The sequence below is a fragment of the Lampetra fluviatilis genome, chromosome 32 (genome assembly GCF_964198595.1).
Source record: "Lampetra fluviatilis chromosome 32, kcLamFluv1.1, whole genome shotgun sequence".
In the NCBI taxonomy this organism is placed as follows: domain Eukaryota; kingdom Metazoa; phylum Chordata; class Hyperoartia; order Petromyzontiformes; family Petromyzontidae; genus Lampetra; species Lampetra fluviatilis.
The window spans coordinates 3,453,839-3,477,360 of NC_136306.1; the positions used below are offsets into that span (position 1 = coordinate 3,453,839).

The following is a 23,522-nucleotide window of genomic DNA, read 5'->3' on the forward strand; positions in this document are numbered from 1 at the left end:
TGGGTGAGTGTAGAGTGGGTGAGTGTAGAGTGGGTGAGTGTAGTGGGGTGAGTGTGGTGGGGGTGAGTGTAGTGAGGTGAGTGTAGAGTGGGTGAGTGTAGAGTGGGTGAGTGTGGTGGGGGTGAGTGTGGTGAGGGTGAGTGTAGAGTGGGTGAGTGTAGAGTGGATGAGTGTAGAGTGGGTGAGTGTGGTGGGGGTGAGTGTAGTGGGGTGAGTGTAGAGTGGGTGAGTGTAGAGTGGGTGAGTGTGGTGGGGGTGAGTGTGGTGAGGGTGAGTGTAGAGTGGGCGAGTGTAGAGTGGATGAGTGTAGAGTGGGTGAGTGTGGTGTGGGTGAGTGTGGTGGGGGTGAGTGTGCTGGGGGTGACTGCGGTGTGCGAGGAGCCGTGTGGTGGCGCTGTGGCCGCTAAGAGCGCCACTGGTCGGCGCGGTGCAGCTGGTTGTAGCGCTGCAGCTCGATCTGGTCCTTGATCTGGTTGATCAGGAGCTGCGCCAGCATGATCCCCACCAGCTGGCACGGGAGGGAGACACAGGGGGAGAGACGCACAGGGGAGGGAGACACGCACGGGTGTCGTGACCTGCGGTACGGTGGTGGACGAACGTGGTACGGAATAGCTGATAAGGTCAGTCAGAGAGCCTGGGTGCTTCTCGCGGGTGGAGTAATCTAAAATTAAAATATATATCTTTTACCAGGTAAGGCCCACTGAGCTACATCTTTTTTTCAGAAGCGACCTGGCCACAAATGATAGCTCAACGAAGTGGCTTATCACGTGGAAATTTAAATCGGCCAAATACTCGAAGCGCATGTTTCTAAATGTGGAGGGAAAAAACGGAGGACCCGGAGGAAAATCCACACGACCACGGGGAGAACATGCAAAATCCAAATATGCAAGCATCAGGGTTTGGATCGAACCCACGACCTCCTGCAAACCAGGCAAAAGAGTTAACATCTCGCCACTGTTACGCCCCAAATCAATGAGCGAAGTTCACGGGGACGGTGACGCAATCAGAGTTCTGAACGACGTAGGAGTCTGCACGACTGGGAATTGAGCCAGGCTCTGGATGACGAAGAGCTGGGGTCAGAGGAGAGACGGTGGTGATGGGAGGGAGGGAATTCCCCAGCGGAGCGGTGGCTGACCCTTGACGACGGCTCGTCGTGAAGCGGCCCAGCGGTCGCGCGCTCCCCCAGCTTGTTGCTGAGGTCCACGGTCCGAATTGGACAGGCCGCCCCAGTTATTACCGCGGCGAGTATTGACCGTAAACTGATGTAGTGACTGTGAATGTCACTGTGTGCTGCCGGGCCTGCGAGGCCACGGCGGATAGTGTGTTGTCATTATGTGCAGCCCGCTTACTGGGCGGAGTACCACCAGCCCTAGCGGGGCTTGGGTGAGCGCTGGTCAGCGCGGAGGCACCACATATAGTGTGCGGTGCGGGCTCCCGGTGAGGGAGCGAGAGGGAGTGTCGACCAGCCAGGGTTACGTTGGGGCATGATACGCCGGTTGACCTGCCAACACGTGACCGGACGATATTGGAGGGGGGCCACCAGTGGACGGGGGCCGCTGGGTGGTCACGTGGTATAGAAGAGCTTTCGGGTGCCTTTGGGAAAGAGCTCGAGAGATCTAGAAGGTGGGCAGGGCGAGAGGCAGAGCCAGCCCCAGCCGGGGCCGATATAACGGGGCCCAGTGAGGGGCTCGGGGTTCTTCTGTCTGGTTCTTGGTGAAGAAGATCCACGTCGGGTGGAAGAAGCCTCGAGACACGAGGTCCGGGACCCAGCTCGTGGTCCGTAACGGGATAGCGGGACCGTGTCTCGTTCTGCCATCGCGTGGTTAGACGGGCGTTCAACATCCGTATATACATTACATTATGTTGTGTGAATAAAAGTGTTGCTCCCAAGATAACGTCTGCGACTCAGTTGGACTCACGACACTACTAGTCGGGCGGGGAGGCGAGGGGGGGCTCTGGGGGGAGGGGTGGGCGGCGGGGGGAGGGGTAGTCGGGAGCGAGTGGTGGTGGGGGGTCGGGGGGGGGGGTCACCTGCGGCACGGCGAGGCCCAGGGCGACGCCGCCCAGCAGGTAGAGGTGGCCGTGGGCCCAGGCCACCAGCTTGTCGATGCAGCCGCTCGTGTGGACCCAGCGCGCCGCCTCCAGCTGCTCCTGCTGCTGGACCCCGTAGCCGCACATGGAGTTGAGCACGGCCTGCGGCGCGCGGGCGGGCGGCAGCGTGGCACACGTCAACCTCACCGGCCTCGCCGGCCACACCAGTCTCAACATCATTAGCCACCTAACCATCATCAACATCATTAGCCACCTCACTAGCCTCAACATCACCAGCCTCAACATCATTAGCCACCTCACCAGCCTCAACATCATTAGCCACCTCACCGACCTCAACATCACCAGCCTCAACATCATTATCCACCTCACCAGCCTCAACATCACCAGCCTCACCAGTCTCAACATCACCAGCCTCACCGGCCTCAACATCATTAGCCATCTCACCAGCCTCAACATCACCAGCCTCACCGTCCTCAACATCATTAGCCACCTCACCAGCCTCAACATCACCAGCCTCACCGTCCTCAACTTCATTAGCCACCTCACCAGTCTCAACATCACCAGCCTCACCGGCCTCAACATCATTAGCCACCTCACCAGCCTCAACATCACCAGCCTCACCGTCCTCAACTTCATTAGCCACCTCACCAGTCTCAACATCACCAGCCTCACCGTCCTCAACATCATTAGCCACCTCACCAGCCTCAACATCACCAGCCTCACCGGCCTCAACATCATTAGCCACCTCACCAGCCTCAACATCACCAGCCTCACCGGCCTCAACATCATTAGCCACCTCACCAGCCTCAACATCACCAGCCTCACCGTCCTCAACATCATTAGCCACCTCACCAGCCTCAACATCACCAGCCTCACCGTCCTCAACTTCATTAGCCACCTCACCAGCCTCAACATCACCAGCCTCACCGGCCTCAACATCACCAGCCTCACCGGCCTCAACATCATTAGCCACCTCACCAGTCTCAACATCACCAGCCTCACCGGCCTCAACTTCATTAGCCACCTCACCAGCCTCAACATCACCAGCCTCACCGTCCTCAACTTCATTAGCCACCTCACCAGCCTCAACATCACCAGCCTCACCGGCCTCAACATCATTAGCCACCTCACCAGCCTCAACATCACCAGCCTCACCGGCCTCAACATCATTAGCCACCTCACCAGCCTCAACATCACCAGCCTCACCGTCCTCAACATCATTAGCCACCTCACCAGCCTCAACATCACCAGCCTCACCGGCCTCAACATCATTAGCCACCTCACCAGCCTCAACATCACCAGCCTCACCGTCCTCAACATCATTAGCCACCTCACCAGCCTCAACATCACCAGCCTCACCGTCCTCAACTTCATTAGCCACCTCACCAGCCTCAACATCACCAGCCTCACCGGCCTCAACATCACCAGCCTCACCGGCCTCAACATCATTAGCCACCTCACCAGTCTCAACATCACCAGCCTCACCGGCCTCAACTTCATTAGCCACCTCACCAGCCTCAACATCACCAGCCTCACCGTCCTCAACTTCATTAGCCACCTCACCAGCCTCAACATCACCAGCCTCACCGTCCTCAACATCATTAGCCACCTCACCAGCCTCAACATCACCAGCCTCACCGGCCTCAACATCATTAGCCACCTCACCAGCCTCAACATCACCAGCCTCACCGTTCTCAACTTCATTAGCCACCTCACCAGCCTCAACATCACCAGCCTCACCGTCCTCAACTTCATTAGCCACCTCACCAGCCTCAACATCACCAGCCTCACCGTCCTCAACATCATTAGCCACCTCACCAGCCTCAACATCACCAGCCTCACCGTCCTCAACATCATTAGCCACCTCACCAGCCTCAACATCACCAGCCTCACCGTCCTCAACTTCATTAGCCACCTCACCAGCCTCAACATCACCAGCCTCACCGTCCTCAACTTCATTAGCCACCTCACCAGCCTCAACATCACCAGCCTCACCGTCCTCAACATCATTAGCCACCTCACCAGTCTCAACATCACCAGCCTCACCATCCTCAACTTCATTAGCCACCTCACCAGCCTCAACATCACCAGCCTCACCGTCCTCAACATCATTAGCCACCTCACCAGCCTCAACATCACCAGCCTCACCGTCCTCAACTTCATCAGCCACCTCACCAGCCTCAACATCACCAGCCTCACCGTCCTCAACATCACCAGCCTCACCGTCCTCAACATCACCAGCCTCACCGTCCTCAACATCACCAGCCTCACCGTCCTCAACATCACCAGCCTCACCGTCCTCAACTTCATTAGCCACCTCACCAGCCTCAACATCACCAGCCTCACCGTCCTCAACATCACCAGCCTCACCGTCCTCAACATCACCAGCCTCACCGTCCTCAACTTCATTAGCCACCTCACCAGCCTCAACATCACCAGCCTCACCGTCCTCAACATCATTAGCCACCTCACCAGCCTCAACATCACCAGCCTCACCGTCCTCAACATCACCAGCCTCACCGTCCTCAACATCACCAGCCTCACCGTCCTCAACTTCATTAGCCACCTCACCGTCCTCAACATCACCAGCCTCACCGTCCTCAACTTCATTAGCCACCTCACCAGCCTCAACATCACCAGCCTCACCGTCCTCAACATCATTAGCCACCTCACCAGCCTCAACATCACCAGCCTCACCGTCCTCAACATCACCAGCCTCACCGTCCTCAACTTCATTAGCCACCTCACCAGCCTCAACATCACCAGCCTCACCGTCCTCAACATCACCAGCCTCACCGTCCTCAACATCACCAGCCTCACCAGCCTCAACATCACCAGCCTCACCGTCCTCAACATCATTAGCCACCTCACCAGCCTCAACATCACCAGCCTCACCGTCCTCAACATCACCAGCCTCACCGTCCTCAACATCACCAGCCTCACCGTCCTCAACATCACCAGCCTCACCGTCCTCAACATCACCAGCCTCACCGTCCTCAACATCACCAGCCTCACCGTCCTCAACTTCATTAGCCACCTCACCAGCCTCAACATCACCAGCCTCACCGTCCTCAACATCACCAGCCTCACCGTCCTCAACTTCATTAGCCACCTCACCAGCCTCAACATCACCAGCCTCACCGTCCTCAACATCACCAGCCTCACCGTCCTCAACATCACCAGCCTCACCGTCCTCAACATCACCAGCCTCACCAGTCTCAACATCACCAGCCTCACCGTCCTCAACATCATTAGCCACCTCACCAGCCTCAACATCACCAGCCTCACCGTCCTCAACATCATTAGCCACCTCACCAGCCTCAACATCACCAGCCTCACCGTCCTCAACATCACCAGCCTCACCGTCCTCAACATCACCAGCCTCACCGTCCTCAACTTCATTAGCCACCTCACCGTCCTCAACATCACCAGCCTCACCGTCCTCAACTTCATTAGCCACCTCACCAGCCTCAACATCACCAGCCTCACCGTCCTCAACATCATTAGCCACCTCACCAGCCTCAACATCACCAGCCTCACCGTCCTCAACATCACCAGCCTCACCGTCCTCAACTTCATTAGCCACCTCACCAGCCTCAACATCACCAGCCTCACCGTCCTCAACATCATTAGCCACCTCACCAGCCTCAACATCACCAGCCTCACCGTCCTCAACATCACCAGCCTCACCGTCCTCAACATCACCAGCCTCACCGTCCTCAACATCACCAGCCTCACCGTCCTCAACTTCATTAGCCACCTCACCAGCCTCAACATCACCAGCCTCACCGTCCTCAACATCACCAGCCTCACCGTCCTCAACTTCATTAGCCACCTCACCAGCCTCAACATCACCAGCCTCACCGTCCTCAACATCATTAGCCACCTCACCAGCCTCAACATCATCAGCCTCACCGTCCTCAACATCACCAGCCTCACCGTCCTCAACATCACCAGCCTCACCAGTCTCAACATCACCAGCCTCACCGTCCTCAACATCATTAGCCACCTCACCAGCCTCAACATCACCAGCCTCACCGTCCTCAACTTCATTAGCCACCTCACCAGCCTCAACATCACCAGCCTCACCGTCCTCAACATCATTAGCCACCTCACCAGCCTCAACATCACCAGCCTCACCGTCCTCAACTTCATTAGCCACCTCACCAGTCTCAACATCACCAGCCTTACCGTCCTCAACATCATTAGCCACCTCACCAGTCTCAACATCACCAGCCTCACCGTCCTCAACATCATTAGCCACCTCACCAGCCTCAACATCACCAGCCTCACCGTCCTCAACATCATTAGCCACCTCACCAGTCTCAACATCACCAGCCTCACCGTCCTCAACATCATTAGCCACCTCACCAGCCTCAACATCACCAGCCTCACCGTCCTCAACTTCATTAGCCACCTCACCAGTCTCAACATCACCAGCCTCACCGTCCTCAACATCATTAGCCACCTCACCAGCCTCAACATCACCAGCCTCACCGTCCTCAACATCACCAGCCTCACCGTCCTCAACATCATTAGCCACCTCACCAGTCTCAACATCACCAGCCTCACCGTCCTCAACATCATTAGCCACCTCACCAGCCTCAACATCACCAGCCTCACCGTCCTCAACATCATTAGCCACCTCACCAGTCTCAACATCACCAGCCTCACCGTCCTCAACATCATTAGCCACCTCACCAGCCTCAACATCACCAGCCTCACCGTCCTCAACTTCATTAGCCACCTCACCAGCCTCAACATCACCAGCCTCACCGTCCTCAACATCATTAGCCACCTCACCAGCCTCAACATCACCAGCCTCACCGTCCTCAACATCATTAGCCACCTCACCAGCCTCAACATCACCAGCCTCACCGTCCTCAACTTCATTAGCCACCTCACCAGTCTCAACATCACCAGCCTCACCGTCCTCAACATCATTAGCCACCTCACCAGCCTCAACATCACCAGCCTCACCGTCCTCAACTTCATTAGCCACCTCACCAGTCTCAACATCACCAGCCTCACCGTCCTCAACATCATTAGCCACCTCACCAGCCTCAACATCACCAGCCTCACCGTCCTCAACTTCATTAGCCACCTCACCAGCCTCAACATCACCAGCCTCACCGTCCTCAACATCATTAGCCACCTCACCAGCCTCAACATCACCAGCCTCACCGTCCTCAACTTCATTAGCCACCTCACCAGCCTCAACATCACCAGCCTCACCGGCCTCAACATCACCAGCCTCACCGGCCTCAACATCATTAGCCACCTCACCAGTCTCAACATCACCAGCCTCACCGGCCTCAACTTCATTAGCCACCTCACCAGCCTCAACATCACCAGCCTCACCGTCCTCAACTTCATTAGCCACCTCACCAGCCTCAACATCACCAGCCTCACCGTCCTCAACATCATTAGCCACCTCACCAGCCTCAACATCACCAGCCTCACCGGCCTCAACATCATTAGCCACCTCACCAGCCTCAACATCACCAGCCTCACCGTCCTCAACTTCATTAGCCACCTCACCAGCCTCAACATCACCAGCCTCACCGTCCTCAACTTCATTAGCCACCTCACCAGCCTCAACATCACCAGCCTCACCGTCCTCAACATCATTAGCCACCTCACCAGCCTCAACATCACCAGCCTCACCGTCCTCAACATCATTAGCCACCTCACCAGCCTCAACATCACCAGCCTCATCGTCCTCAACATCATTAGCCACCTCACCAGCCTCAACATCACCAGCCTCACCGTCCTCAACTTCATTAGCCACCTCACCAGTCTCAACATCACCAGCCTCACCGTCCTCAACTTCATTAGCCACCTCACCAGCCTCAACATCACCAGCCTCACCGTCCTCAACATCATTAGCCACCTCACCAGCCTCAACATCACCAGCCTCACCGTCCTCAACTTCATTAGCCACCTCACCAGCCTCAACATCACCAGCCTCACCGTCCTCAACATCATTAGCCACCTCACCAGCCTCAACATCACCAGCCTCACCGTCCTCAACATCATTAGCCACCTCACCAGCCTCAACATCACCAGCCTCACCGTCCTCAACATCATTAGCCACCTCACCAGCCTCAACATCACCAGCCTCACCGTCCTCAACTTCATTAGCCACCTCACCAGCCTCAACATCACCAGCCTCACCGTCCTCAACTTCATTAGCCACCTCACCAGCCTCAACATCACCAGCCTCACCGTCCTCAACATCATTAGCCACCTCACCAGTCTCAACATCACCAGCCTCACCGTCCTCAACTTCATTAGCCACCTCACCAGCCTCAACATCACCAGCCTCACCGTCCTCAACATCATTAGCCACCTCACCAGCCTCAACATCACCAGCCTCACCGTCCTCAACTTCATCAGCCACCTCACCAGCCTCAACATCACCAGCCTCACCGTCCTCAACATCACCAGCCTCACCGTCCTCAACATCACCAGCCTCACCGTCCTCAACATCACCAGCCTCACCGTCCTCAACATCACCAGCCTCACCGTCCTCAACTTCATTAGCCACCTCACCAGCCTCAACATCACCAGCCTCACCGTCCTCAACATCACCAGCCTCACCGTCCTCAACATCACCAGCCTCACCGTCCTCAACATCACCAGCCTCACCGTCCTCAACTTCATTAGCCACCTCACCAGCCTCAACATCACCAGCCTCACCGTCCTCAACATCATTAGCCACCTCACCAGCCTCAACATCACCAGCCTCACCGTCCTCAACATCACCAGCCTCACCGTCCTCAACATCACCAGCCTCACCGTCCTCAACTTCATTAGCCACCTCACCGTCCTCAACATCACCAGCCTCACCGTCCTCAACTTCATTAGCCACCTCACCAGCCTCAACATCACCAGCCTCACCGTCCTCAACATCATTAGCCACCTCACCAGCCTCAACATCACCAACCTCACCGTCCTCAACATCACCAGCCTCACCGTCCTCAACTTCATTAGCCACCTCACCAGCCTCAACATCACCAGCCTCACCGTCCTCAACATCATTAGCCACCTCACCAGCCTCAACATCACCAGCCTCACCGTCCTCAACATCACCAGCCTCACCGTCCTCAACATCACCAGCCTCACCGTCCTCAACATCACCAGCCTCACCGTCCTCAACTTCATTAGCCACCTCACCAGCCTCAACATCACCAGCCTCACCGTCCTCAACATCACCAGCCTCACCGTCCTCAACTTCATTAGCCACCTCACCAGCCTCAACATCACCAGCCTCACCGTCCTCAACATCATTAGCCACCTCACCAGCCTCAAAATCATCAGCCTCACCGTCCTCAACATCACCAGCCTCACCGTCCTCAACATCACCAGCCTCACCAGCCTCAACATCACCAGCCTCACCGTCCTCAACATCATTAGCCACCTCACCAGCCTCAACATCACCAGCCTCACCGTCCTCAACATCACCAGCCTCACCGTCCTCAACATCACCAGCCTCACCATCCTCAACATCACCAGCCTCACCAGTCTCAACATCACCAGCCTCACCGTCCTCAACATCATTAGCCACCTCACCAGCCTCAACATCACCAGCCTCACCGTCCTCAACATCATTAGCCACCTCACCAGCCTCAACATCACCAGCCTCACCGTCCTCAACATCACCAGCCTCACCGTCCTCAACATCACCAGCCTCACCGTCCTCAACTTCATTAGCCACCTCACCGTCCTCAACATCACCAGCCTCACCGTCCTCAACTTCATTAGCCACCTCACCAGCCTCAACATCACCAGCCTCACCGTCCTCAACATCATTAGCCACCTCACCAGCCTCAACATCACCAGCCTCACCGTCCTCAACATCACCAGCCTCACCGTCCTCAACATCACCAGCCTCACCGTCCTCAACATCACCAGCCTCACCGTCCTCAACTTCATTAGCCACCTCACCAGCCTCAACATCACCAGCCTCACCGTCCTCAACATCACCAGCCTCACCGTCCTCAACTTCATTAGCCACCTCACCAGCCTCAACATCACCAGCCTCACCGTCCTCAACATCACTAGCCACCTCACCAGCCTCAACATCATCAGCCTCACCGTCCTCAACATCACCAGCCTCACCGTCCTCAACATCACCAGCCTCACCGGCCTCAACTTCATTAGCCACCTCACCAGCCTCAACATCACCAGCCTCACCGTCCTCAAGATCATTAGCCACCTCACCAGCCTCAACATCACCAGCCTCACCGTCCTCAACATCACCAGCCTCACCGTCCTCAACATCACCAGCCTCACCGTCCTCAACATCACCAGCCTCACCAGTCTCAACATCACCAGCCTCACCGTCCTCAACATCATTAGCCACCTCACCAGCCTCAACATCACCAGCCTCACCGTCCTCAACTTCATTAGTCACCTCACCAGCCTCAACATCACCAACCTCACCGTCCTCAACTTCATTAGCCACCTCACCAGTCTCAACATCACCAGCCTCACCGTCCTCAACATCATTAGCCACCTCACCAGTCTCAACATCACCAGCCTCACCGTCCTCAACATCATTAGCCACCTCACCAGCCTCAACATCACCAGCCTCACCGTCCTCAACATCATTAGCCACCTCACCAGTCTCAACATCACCAGCCTCACCGTCCTCAACATCATTAGCCACCTCACCAGCCTCAACATCACCAGCCTCACCGTCCTCAACTTCATTAGCCACCTCACCAGTCTCAACATCACCAGCCTCACCGTCCTCAACATCATTAGCCACCTCACCAGCCTCAACATCACCAGCCTCACCGTCCTCAACATCACCAGCCTCACCGTCCTCAACATCATTAGCCACCTCACCAGTCTCAACATCACCAGCCTCACCGTCCTCAACATCATTAGCCACCTCACCAGCCTCAACATCACCAGCCTCACCGTCCTCAACATCATTAGCCACCTCACCAGTCTCAACATCACCAGCCTCACCGTCCTCAACATCATTAGCCACCTCACCAGCCTCAACATCACCAGCCTCACCGTCCTCAACTTCATTAGCCACCTCACCAGTCTCAACATCACCAGCCTCACCGTCCTCAACATCATTAGCCACCTCACCAGCCTCAACATCACCAGCCTCACCGTCCTCAACTTCATTAGCCACCTCACCAGTCTCAACATCACCAGCCTCACCGTCCTCAACATCATTAGCCACCTCACCAGCCTCAACATCACCAGCCTCACCGTCCTCAACTTCATTAGCCACCTCACCAGTCTCAACATCACCAGCCTCACCGTCCTCAACATCATTAGCCACCTCACCAGCCTCAACATCACCAGCCTCACCGTCCTCAACTTCATTAGCCACCTCACCAGTCTCAACATCACCAGCCTCACCGTCCTCAACATCATTAGCCACCTCACCAGCCTCACGAGCAACATTAGCCTCACCAGCATTTCCAGCCTCAATTCTCACCAGCCTCAACCTCACCAACCCCCCCACCCACTGACTCACCCAGTGACTCACCCAGTGACTCACCCAGTGACCCACCCACCAACTTGTCCAGAATAATCAGGAAAAGACCCAAGCAATTATTGTCTTTTGGCTGGACCACAGTCTGAAGTGAAGCGTCACGTATCCGCTCTTTAAGTCGCCGGGTGGGCGAGCTGAGACAATTGTGATTGCCACCTTAAGCGCGCGCAATAATAACGATCTAAACCTATACCCCACGCAGGATCAGCTCGCTCTCAAAGAGAGAGGACGACTCGAGGCGCGAGGAGAAACCACAGACGGAGGGAAGGCAGCAGCTCGGCAGTGAACCGGCCCTACCAACAATTGTCCAGGCTCTGCGGTCCTCTACATATGGAGGTGTTATCGGCCAATTAGTGTTCATTTATGTGGGAGAATACTGGAACGCAAAGAGAAAGCCCACACTCAATCCTACACAGACGGAACATTCTTGATTTGAAGCTTTCGTGACTGCAGGACTCCATACTCTCGGCTCTTTCGGTAAAGTCAGCTGTGGTTGTCCCACCTGATGACGATTGCTCGTGTTGCGATCGAAACGTCGCGATCTATTATTTTTCTACCTACGAACCAACGAGACGGAACAAGTCGAATCCATCTTCTTGGTTCTTTCGGTAAAGTCACGTAGAAGGGAAGTAATAAAATAATAAAAATAAAACATAATAAAATAATTCTCACGACGTTTCGGCCACAACGCAAGCAGCCGTCCTCAGGTGAAGACCAGGTCTGTCGGGGAGACAGCGTCTGACAGTGAATGATTATTTAATTATGTTTTATTTTTATTATTTTATTATTTCCCTTCTACGTGACTTTACCGAAAGAACCAAGAAGATGAATCCCTGCAGTCACGAAAGCTTTAAATCGAAAGTCGAATCCACATTTTCGGTTTACCGCCTTCTCCTCTGCGAGCCAGGGTTACGGCTCCTCCCTGGGGCCCAAGAGAAGTGGAGTTTCACAGCGACACGTGTGTGTCATCCACCAGCCCTCGCTGCCGCCACCACAGCGCGGGATCACAGGCAACCACGTGCAGCAGCGTGGCCGCCACCGCCCGCGACGGCAACCCGAGCTGCGTCGCCGCCACCACGGCTAGACAATTGCCCCCCACTCCCCCCGTGCGCCTCTCCTATTGCTACCACGGTCGACCGCGGCGTAGCGGCCGTGGGAGTGGGCGGCAGGCACCTCGTCGCGCTGGGCGAGGCAGCAGGAGAAGGGCACCCCGCAGCGCTCGGGGCTCGGGTTCTCCAGCGAGCAGTTGAAGTACATGTTCCGGCTCCAGTCCTTGTACGTCGCACCGCCGCAACACTCGAACTGCAACGGCAGGCACAGCCGCCCGGCGGCGGAGTGACCACCACGGCTTGCCGTTATTGTGAGTATTGGTGGGTTGTCAGAATACTGCGCCCGGTTACCCGGGAAAGCCTCCCTGAATCTCGAGGCTCTAATCGAGGGGGGGTCCAGTTATGTTTGTCGCAGTAGGGGGTGATGTTGCTACTTTCTGCTGCTGTGTGTGATCCCAAATGAGTGTTTGGTAGGTGATTCGAGTGGGTGAGTGGGTGGGTGAGTGAGTGAGCAAGTGGGTGGGTGGGCGAGTGAATAGTGGTGTGAGTGAGTGATTGGGTGAGTGGGCGAGTGTGTGGGTGATTTGGTGAGTGAGTGGGTGAGTGAGTGAGTAAGTAAATGAGTGAGTGGGTGAGTGCTTTGGTGAGTGAATTAGTAAGTGGGTGAGTGAGTGAGTGAGTGAATGAGTAAGTGGGTGAGTGAGTGAGTAAGTAAATGAGTGAGTGGGTGAGTGCTTTGGTGAGTGAATGAGTGGGTGAGTGCTTTGGTGAGTGAATGAGTGAGTGGATGGGTGGGTGAGTGAGTGAATGAGTGAGTGGGTGAGTGCTTTGGTGAGTAAATGAGTAAGTGGGTGGGTGAGTGAGTGAATGAGTGAGTGGGTGAGTGCTTTGGTGAGTGAATGAGTGAGTGGGTGAGTGAGTGAATGAGTGAGTGGGTGAGTGAGTGAATGAGTGGGTGAGTGAATGAGTGGGTGAGTGCTTTGGTGAGTGAATGAGTAAGTGGGTGAGTGAGTGAGTGAATGAGTGGGTGAGTGCTTTGGTGAGTGAGTGGGTGGGTGAGTGAGTGAATAGTGGTGTGAGTGAGTGATTGGGTGAGTGGGCGAGTGTGTGGGTGATTTGGTGAGTGAATGAGTGGGTGAGTGCTTTGCTGAGTGAATGAGCATGTGGGTGGGTGAGTGAGTGAATGAGTGAGTGGGTGAGTGCTTTGGTGAGTGAATGAGTGGGTGAGTGCTTTGGTGAGTGAATGAGTGGGTGGGTGGGTGAGTGAATGAGTGAGTGGGTGGGTGAGTGCTTTGGTGAGTGAATGAGTGATTGGGTGGGTGAGTGAGTGAATGAGTGAGTGGGTGGGTGAATGAGTGAGTGGGTGGGTGAGTGAATGAGTGAGTGGGTGGGTGAGTGAGTGAATGAGTGAGTGGGTGGGTGAGTGAATGAGTGAGTGGGTGAGTGAGTGAGTGCTTTGGTGAGTGATTGAGTGAGTGGGTGGGTGAGTGAGTGAATGAGTGAGTGGGTGGGTGAGTGAATGAGTGGGTGGGTGAGTGAATGAGTGAGTGAGTGGGTGAGTGCTTTGGTGAGTGAATGAGTGAGTGGGTGAGTGAGTGAGTGAATGAGTGAGTGGGTGAGTGAGTGAATGAGTGGGTGAGTGCTTTGGTGAGTGAATGAGTGAGTGGGTGGGTGAGTGAATGAGTGAGTGGGTGGGTGAGTGAATGAGTGAGTGGGTGAGTGAGTGAGTGAGTGAGTGAATGAGTGAGTGGGTGGGTGAGTGAATGAGTGGGTGGGTGAGTGAATGAGTGAGTGAGTGGGTGAGTGGGTGAGTGCTTTGGTGAGTGAATGAGTGAGTGGGTGAGTGAGTGAGTGAATGAGTGAGTGGGTGAGTGAGTGAATGAGTGGGTGAGTGCTTTGGTGAGTGAATGAGTGAGTGGGTGGGTGAGTGAATGAGTGAGTGGGTGGGTGAGTGAATGAGTGAGTGGGTGAGTGAGTGAGTGCTTTGGTGAGTGAATGAGTGAGTGGGTGAGTGAGTGAATGAGTGAGTGGGTGAGTGAGTGAATGAGTGGGTGAGTGCTTTGGTGAGTGAATGAGTGAGTGGGTGAGTGAGTGAATGAGTGAGTGGGTGGGTGAGTGAATGTGCAACCTCCTGCTGGCCGTAGTCGATGGCGTTCTGCAGGTCGATGTCTTCACGGTAATAGACGATGCCTTTGTTGATCAGTTTACTAATCCGGACACGTGCCTACAAAGACAAAGATCACCTGTATAGCCTTAACTGACTGTAGGGGCAAGTGCGGTTAACGAGCACCTATAAAGGCCGGCACGGCACACGGGGGGGTGGGTGTCCAGCACCACGCCCGACCGTGTTGGTCTCCCGAGTAGCATCGTTTTACACACTGTACCAGGTACTCATTTGATGCTGAGTTAACCTAGGGCAGGCCCAAGATGAGGTCAGACATTCGTCACTATTATTGGTTATGAGCAGAAATCGCTGGGTTCGTAGCGCAGTGCGCTAATCACTGCACTACGGCTCATACGTGCACACACACACATATGCCCACCCATACACCCGCATACACACATATCTCTATTAATCAGAAATCATAGCAAAAATCGATAGAAATCAAAGCAAAAACACCGCTTGACAGTTTGCTGGTGAGTGTCGCGTCGTCACAGGAAACCGTGAAGCGCCACGTACCCAATCACCGCTTAATCTGACAGTGAAGATTGTCCTTCAGCCCACCGGGTGAGCGAGCTGAGACAATACGGGCCGTGAGGATGGCTCTCTAGCTCACCGGGTGAGCGAGCCGAGGCAATACGAGCCAGCGCGTCGTAACGACGCGTGTGTGCGTGTCTGGCCGTGTTGGGTGGTGGAGGGCCCGATGGAGATGACCGTCGCGACGCTGTCCCTCGACGGCGCCGTCACCTTGTCGGAGAAGACGAAGCCCAGGACCCCGGCCGCGAGCTGGAGCAGGAACACCACCGCGAGGCACACGGAGAACTGTGGGGGGCAGGGGCGGTGTGGGGGGCAGGGGGGGGGGAGGGGGGTCAGAGAAGGAAATGGCGTGGCGCTGGCCACACACCCTTCCCTCACATGCCGGCCTTCGTATGTGCTCGCTAACAACTCTTGCCCCAACAGCTTGCTGGAGGCTACATGTGAGATTTTGCGTGTGCGAGTAAGTTTTAAGATTCATGTTGTGTGTGAGAGTGTTGTGTGTGTGATGTGCGTCGGTGACATTGTCAGTTGTAATGCATAATCTGAGCTCCATTACACAGACACACATGCACGTGTAGCACACAAGCACGCACGCGTGTGCGTCTGTGTTGCAACACAAGCACACACACGTGTAGGTCTGCGTCAAAGCGGTTTTATATTCGAATGAGCATCGAGGTGGCGCTCATCTCCGGTTTACAGCCCTGACAATGCGACTTTCCACGTTCCTATGACGGGGGGCGAATTCATCCTCAGGACCACTCGGGTCGATACGAACCATGCGTGTTAGATGGGGCCACCCTCATTCACGTCCGGCGTGTCGCTTCACACGCGATCAGCGACTCTCATAGCGTCTCTCCACACACATGAACGGGCACCCCCAGCGGCAGTTGTCTCTGTGCAGCCTGCGAGCAGGCATTGGTGTGCGACGACCGCTGCTGCGTGATCTGATCCCTATCGGGCAGCTTGCTGTGTCATGTCACCAATTTGGACCGTGGCACCCATGACAGGCGATGACCCAGTAGTTTCAAACGACATCACGGGATCTTTAACGTCCGCCGTGAGAGAAGACGACGGTGGACGTGGTAGTGGTAATTTTTTTTGGGCTTTTACAGTTAATACCCCAACGGGATTTGAACCGCGAACCCCTTGCAACGAGCAACGGGCTGCAGCGCTGCGTCCTACCATCTGCAGCAGCACGATGTTCTCGCGCAGCGCGCCGATGCAGCCGCAGAACGTGATGAGGAACATGAGGCCTCCGCCCACAATCAGCAGCACGGCCGGGTCGGCGATGAGCGTCGCTACCGCAGCGTCTGCACAACGCACACAACGCACGCACACAACGCACGGTGACTTGAGTGTTCAGCCACGAAGGCCTCGCTGAGTCTCGCTCATGTCGCGGGGGGGGGGGGGGGGCGATGTTGCGGCTTCTGCTGTTGCTGCAGGTGACCCAGATTTAGTGATCTGCAGGTGATTTCTCAACATTAGGGATGCTTTTTTGGCCAATTCCAGCTACACCAAGCGGTTTTGTTTTAGCCGTGGGAGGAATCTGCAGAACCCGGAGGAAACCCAAGCAAAAACAGGGGGAGAACACACAAGCTCCACTCGCACACTCTCACACACTCTCACACACTCACACACACTCACACACTCTCACACTCTCACACACTCTCACACTCTCACAAACTCTGCAGAACTCCACACAGAGAGGCACCAGAGTCGAGAATTGAACCCAGGCACTCCTTGAAGCGCCAGCATCAGCACTGTGCCACCGCCACCCACGCGTTACCCCCCCTCCCCCCCCCGCACGCAAGGGTTTCCTCCAAATTCCCCGGTTTATTCCCGTTGATGAAACAAAACCACAGTATCATTGGTATTGGCCAAAAAAACATTCCCAATGCCGAGAAATTACCTGCGAATCAACCCAGCGCCATCCACGGAGAACAAAGACACGGGAAGCAAAGCTTCCTTCCCTTCCTGCGCACATGGGTGTGGAGGCACGCCGCCTCTCGGTCCGCACCCTCCCCAGCCCTGGCGTGCGTCTCCTCTGCCTTCCTCACATCCTGCGATAGGCCCCCGTATCTGGTGTCACGACGCCGCTCGTCGTGCTACGATCGGTCAAGAGGCAATTGGCCGGAGCTGACGCCAGAGGTCGCAACCGGGTACCCGATACCCGTACCCTACCCGATACCTGGCTACCCGTACCCGGCCGGGTACGGGCACCCGTTTACGACCCTGGTGCGGCCGGGTACGGGTACGGGTAGGCCGTGAGTCACTGGTGAGTAAGTGTTTGTCACTCATTTCCCAACGTCTTGTCTCTTCTCACAATTCAAGTTCCTAAAATCAACCCACCCGCGCCTGCAACATGGCTTCATCCCAGAGGTCGCAATCAGGTACCCGATACCCGTACCCTACCCGTACCCAGCTGGGTACGGGTAGGGTACAGGTACGGCCGGGTACGGGTACCCGTTTGCGACCCTGGTGCGGCCGGGTACGGGTAAGGAATCAAAACCCGTTTGCGACCTCTGGCTGACGCGTTGCTTTTGTGCAACGTTTTCAACGTCTCATGCGATGTGACGCAGTGATTTTTTGTGCTCGTTTCTATTTGCTGCTCCACTTGCTGTGCTCTATTTGTTTTGTTTTTTTTTGTCATTTTGGTGACCAGGTCCCTCTTGGTTTCTCGAATTTTTACTCAGTTAAATTAAAAAAATTTCGATTTAAAGCTTTCGTGACTGCAGGGATTCATATTCACGCAGAAGGGAAATAATAAAATAATAAAAATAAAACATAATAAAATTCTCACGACGTTTCGGCCACAACACAAGCAGCCGTCCTCAGGTGAAGAACAGAGCTGTCGGAAAGACAGCGTCCCAATGACCACCGCTAAGCTTGGCAGCGTATGTTTAAGCTGCAGCGTGGACAAAATTCCCTGCCACGCGTCGTGACGGGCACTGCGAGATCCTACCACGTCTGTCTAGTGCTCGCCAAGCTGCATTGGCTTCCGATTACCGAACGAATACGTTACAAGGTTGCACTCATTACACACACAAAGTGCTTGCCACCAATTAACCAGAATACCTCGCTGATCTCGTCCAGGAGCATACACCATCACACTAACTCCAGTCATCCTCGCAGTGGCTTTTGGCGAGCTATTGAACAAAGATGGTCACCATATTGTGTGCTTTCACATGCGCTTTTGCAGCCGTCTGGAAAGCTCTTAGCCACTGGCGCTTTGCACTTTTAAATCTAGATTTAAAACACATTTCTTTAGCACTGCTTTTTGTGTTTACTTTGTTGTCCTTCCCCATACCCCCGATTAGTAAGTTTGGCTACGTACCTGTGTGAAAGAATATCAACATACATAAGTATAGTTTCACGGGTTCACGTTTAGAATCCAGCAGGCCACCCCGGTTAACACCGCAGGTTAAAGTTTCCCGCGACGTCGTTCGAAAACAGTGGGCCACGTGTACCGGCGTCACAGTCCACGTTAAAATAAAACGCAATCCACTGAAAATTAATCTATGGGGGTGATTGCGCACACAGGAGCAACATCGTCCCCCGCCCTGCTGTGAAACTCGTGCAACCTGTCTCCGTGAAAACACAACGGCGCCTTCCTCCGTGGTGATCGCCCCGTGCCACCGGGACCGTCAGCGCCCATACCACACATGCACTCAATGGCTGCCGCTGTTCTTGCTGGCGGTTGTCCTTGCCGACTGTGGCCCGCACTGCACGCTGGCGCCATAGCACCTGAGCCAGGCTTCGGGCATCACCTGCAATCTTCTCCACCTTGGCATAGACCCCGACCGCCAGCACCACCACTGATATCACCTACAAAGACAAAGGCAAAGATCACCAACTAGAAACCTATTTTTTTTTATCATTTAATCTCTTTGCAAAATCAGTTTTAAACCGCACTTGGAATTCGCCTCTCCTCAGTGTGCCAGCCAATGTGATGTTGAATAATCCTTGGAGAGGTGCAGTCCCCCTCCTTGAAACCGGGGACCGCCAGGGCATCCTTTCAATACTACGGCCAACCCGTTGTGGGAGCAAAATCGTAGAACCTGGAGGAAACTCATGCAGGACAGGGGGAGAAGATGCATACACCGATCCAGAAAGGCGCTTGACTTGGCAACATAATCCAGGCTTCTCCGTCCTTGCTGTGAGGCATCTACTGGGGCTATGCACTTTTACATCTAAATTGAAAACTCACCTCTTAATAACTGATTTGTGTTTAGTTTGTTGTCCTTCCCCCGCACCTCCGATATATAATTAGCGGGGGAGGGGGGGGGGTTTGGGTACGTGCGGTGCGCACGAAGTACAACGTACACATATCCTGTACATAGGTTGTGTGGACCGGACGGCTGCAATGATCTCACACAGGGAATCATCATCATCATCCTGCACACCAACGCCGCCCTGCCGGCCCTCTACCTGGCCTCTAAGCTCTGGATCGCCCCACCACACACACACCACCACGCACACACCACACACCACCACACACACCACCACGCACACACCACACACCACCACACACACACCACCACACACACACCACGCACACACACCACCACGCACACACCACACACCACCACACACACACCACCACACACCACCACACACACCACCACGCACACACCACACACCACCACACACACACCACCACACACACACCACGCACACACACCACCACGCACACACCACACACCACCACACACACACCACCACGCACACCACCACACACACCACCACGCACACACCACACACCACCACACACACACCACCACACACACACCACGCACACACACCACCACGCACACACCACACACCACCACACACACACCACCACGCACACCACCACACACACACCACACACTCACACCACACACACACACCACACACACACCACCCACACACATCACACACACACCACCACGCACACACCACCACACACACACCACCACACACACACCACACAAACTACCCACACCACGCACACACCACACACACACCACCACACACACCACACACACCACACACACACCACCACACACACCACACACACACCACCACACATACCACACACACACCACCACACACACCACACACATACACCACCACACACACCCACCACACACACCACCACGCACACACCACACACACCCACCACCACACACACCCACCACCACACACACCCACCACACACACCACCACACACACCACCACGCACACACCACACACACACCACACACACACCACACACACACCACGCACACACCACCACACACACACCACCACACACACACCACCAAACACACACCACACACACCACACACACCACACCCACACCACACATCACACACATACCACACACACCATATACACACCACGCACACACCACCACACACACACACACCACACACACCACACACATACCACACACACACCACGCACACACCACGCACACACCACACACACCACCACGCACACACCACACACACCACCACACCATGCACACACCACACCACACAACACACACCACACAACACACACAAACCACGCACACACACTCACCACACGTCTCAACAGATACGGCAACATCATCAGCCAGCCGCTCGCATGGGGCAGCTCATTCACACACACACACGTGTATATATACATACACAAGCACAGAAGTACACAATAACAACAACAACAACAACCACCGTTTGCCAGGTGCTCCACCACACACATCACCAGCAGCAGCAGCAGCAACAACGGATTTTGGAGAAAGAGGAACCTCGGGTCAGAGAGACCTGGGGACAGGAGCACAGGGGGACAGGGGGACAGGGAGAGAGGGGGACAGAGAACAGGGGGGCAGGAGACAGGGGGACAGAGAACAGGGGGACAGGAGACAGGGGACAGAGGAGACAGAGGGGGCAGGGGGGCCAGTGGAACGTGGGACAGGGAGCAGGGGGACAGGAGACAGTGGACAGAGAGCAGGTGACAAGAACAGGGGGACAGAGAGACAGGGGGACAGAGAGACAGGGGGACAGCGGGGAGACATGGGACAGGGAGACGCAGAGGGGACAGGGAGACACAGAGGGGAGACATGAGACAGGGAGAGACACAGGGAGACACAGGGGGAGACATGACACAGAGGGAGACATGGAGACATGAGACAGGGAGACACAGAGGGGACAGGGAGACACAGAGGGGAGACATGAGACAGGGAGAGACACAGGGAGACACAGGGGGAGACATGACACAGGGAGAGACACAGAGGGGACATGGGGGAGACGGACATCGCCAGGTGCGGGGGGGTAACGCCCTGGCAGACCGCTCGGCCTCGGGCCCCGCGTAGCCCTCTCACGCTCCGACTCGCGACCTTCACCCCCCCAACTCTCTCTCTCTCTCTGCCTCCTTCTCTAGCCCTGACGCTCACTCACCCAGAAGACGAAGTTGAAGAAGAAGAGGAGGTATTTGATCAAGGGGCTCACGAAGCTGAAGTCCTGCTCCCCTGCGGCGCCCGCCATGCCCGAGTCGGGTCCGGCCACACCACGACCACGATGACGATGATGCACCCCTCTCCTCTCTCTCTCTCTCCTCTTCCTCCTGTCGTCTCCTCTCTCCTCTCCTCTGCTTCCCGATCTCTCAAATCACCTCCCGGCGGCTCTGTCTGTCTCTCGCTCGCTCGCTCGCTCCTCCCGTATCGTGCAGTTCGATGTCGTCGCGACCGGGAGCAGAGGGAGAGGAGGAGGGAGCGCCCCCTAGGCACGGGTCATCGACACATCACATCACCACCATCATCATCATCAACACCATCATCATACTCACCAACATCATCATCAGCACCAACATCATCATTATCAGCACCAACATCATCAACACCATCATCATCAACACCAACATCATCAGCATCAACACCATCAACACCAACATCATCATCATACTCACCAACATCACCATCATCATAATCACCAACATCACCATCATCATCAACACCAACATCACATCCCCACCATCATCATCATCATACTCACCAACATCATCATAATCACCAACATCACCATCCCCACCACCATCATCATCAACACCAACATCACATCATCACCATCAACACCAACATCACATCACCCTGAGCATCATCACATCATCACCAAAATCACATCCTCACCACATCACCCTCACTATCACCACATCACCCTCACTATCACCGCACCCTTACCATCACCACCATTACCAACATCAGCAACATCACATCCTCACCACCTCATCATCACCAACATCACCCTCACTCATCACCGCACCCTCACCGTCACATCATCATCACCACATCCTCCTCACTATCACTGCACCCTTACCATCATATTCATCACCACATCCCCACCATTACCACATCACCCTCACTATTCACCACATCCCCACCATCATCATAATCGCCAAACATCACATCATCACCGTAACATCATCCTCACCACCATCACTACTACACATCCTCGCCATCACCAACATCACCAACATCACCGCCAACACCACCACATAAACACATTCCTGCGGAGGGAGCTGGTAGGAACGTTGGGTTGCTCGGTCAATGGCCTGCAGGGTCAACGGCGGCGTGGTGTATTCCGCAAATATGCCCGACTGTGAGGGCGGGCACAAGCCGGCGTGAGTAGGTTAAACGTTGAGTTTTATAAGGGCACCACGGGGTGACCAGCCCCTCAACACCCAGCCCCACCCCTCCCACCCCCACCCTCCCCACCCAGCCCCTCCCTACCCAGCCCCACCCTCCCCACCCAGCCCCTCTCCACCCTCCCCACCCAGCCCCTCCCCATCCTCCCCTCCCCACCATCCCCTCCCCACCCAGCCCCTCGTTAACGCGTCAATTCGAGACGTCCCTGCCTAGAGCACTCAGCAGGGACATCTCGAATTGACGTAATGGTATGAAGAGAACATTGAGGAATTGGTGCTCAACTCCCGTTCACCATTCTCGGCCAGTGGTGGGATTTCCACGTTTCTGTGGCGGAGCCGAGTCTATCTAGAGGGCACGTACACACGCACAATCCTTTTCTCCTGATTACTGATCAGCGCGATGGATTTGGGGGGGGGGGGGGGGTGACTCGACTCATCATCCTTCCGTCCGGGGTGGGTAAAACGAGTACCACTTTGTATTGTTGTGCCAACAGTGGTTGTCCTCTCCACCACTGGCGAGGCAGCTCTGTGT

General features: G+C 55.3%; 1 protein-coding gene across 2 annotated transcripts; it reads right to left on the bottom strand.

The window, feature by feature from the left end:
- Positions 1 to 265: 265 nt before the first annotated feature.
- TSPAN33 (tetraspanin 33) lies at positions 266 to 22,060 on the bottom strand. Of its 2 annotated transcripts, XM_078871264.1 has the most exons (8): positions 21,748 to 22,060; positions 19,093 to 19,150; positions 16,508 to 16,635; positions 15,536 to 15,610; positions 14,756 to 14,851; positions 12,752 to 12,880; positions 2,032 to 2,193; positions 266 to 508 (listed from the first exon to the last, which is right to left on the bottom strand). In XM_078871264.1, the coding sequence occupies exons 1-8, from the start codon at positions 21,832 to 21,834 to the stop codon at positions 404 to 406; spliced, it is 840 nt and encodes a 279-aa protein (XP_078727390.1). In that variant the 5' UTR covers positions 21,835 to 22,060; the 3' UTR covers positions 266 to 403. The 2 variants fall into 2 exon arrangements, with proteins under 2 accessions (XP_078727390.1, XP_078727392.1); XM_078871266.1 differs by lacking the exons at positions 19,093 to 19,150; positions 21,748 to 22,060 and adding an exon at positions 18,983 to 19,087.
- Between the last annotated feature and the right edge of the window lie 1,462 nt (positions 22,061 to 23,522).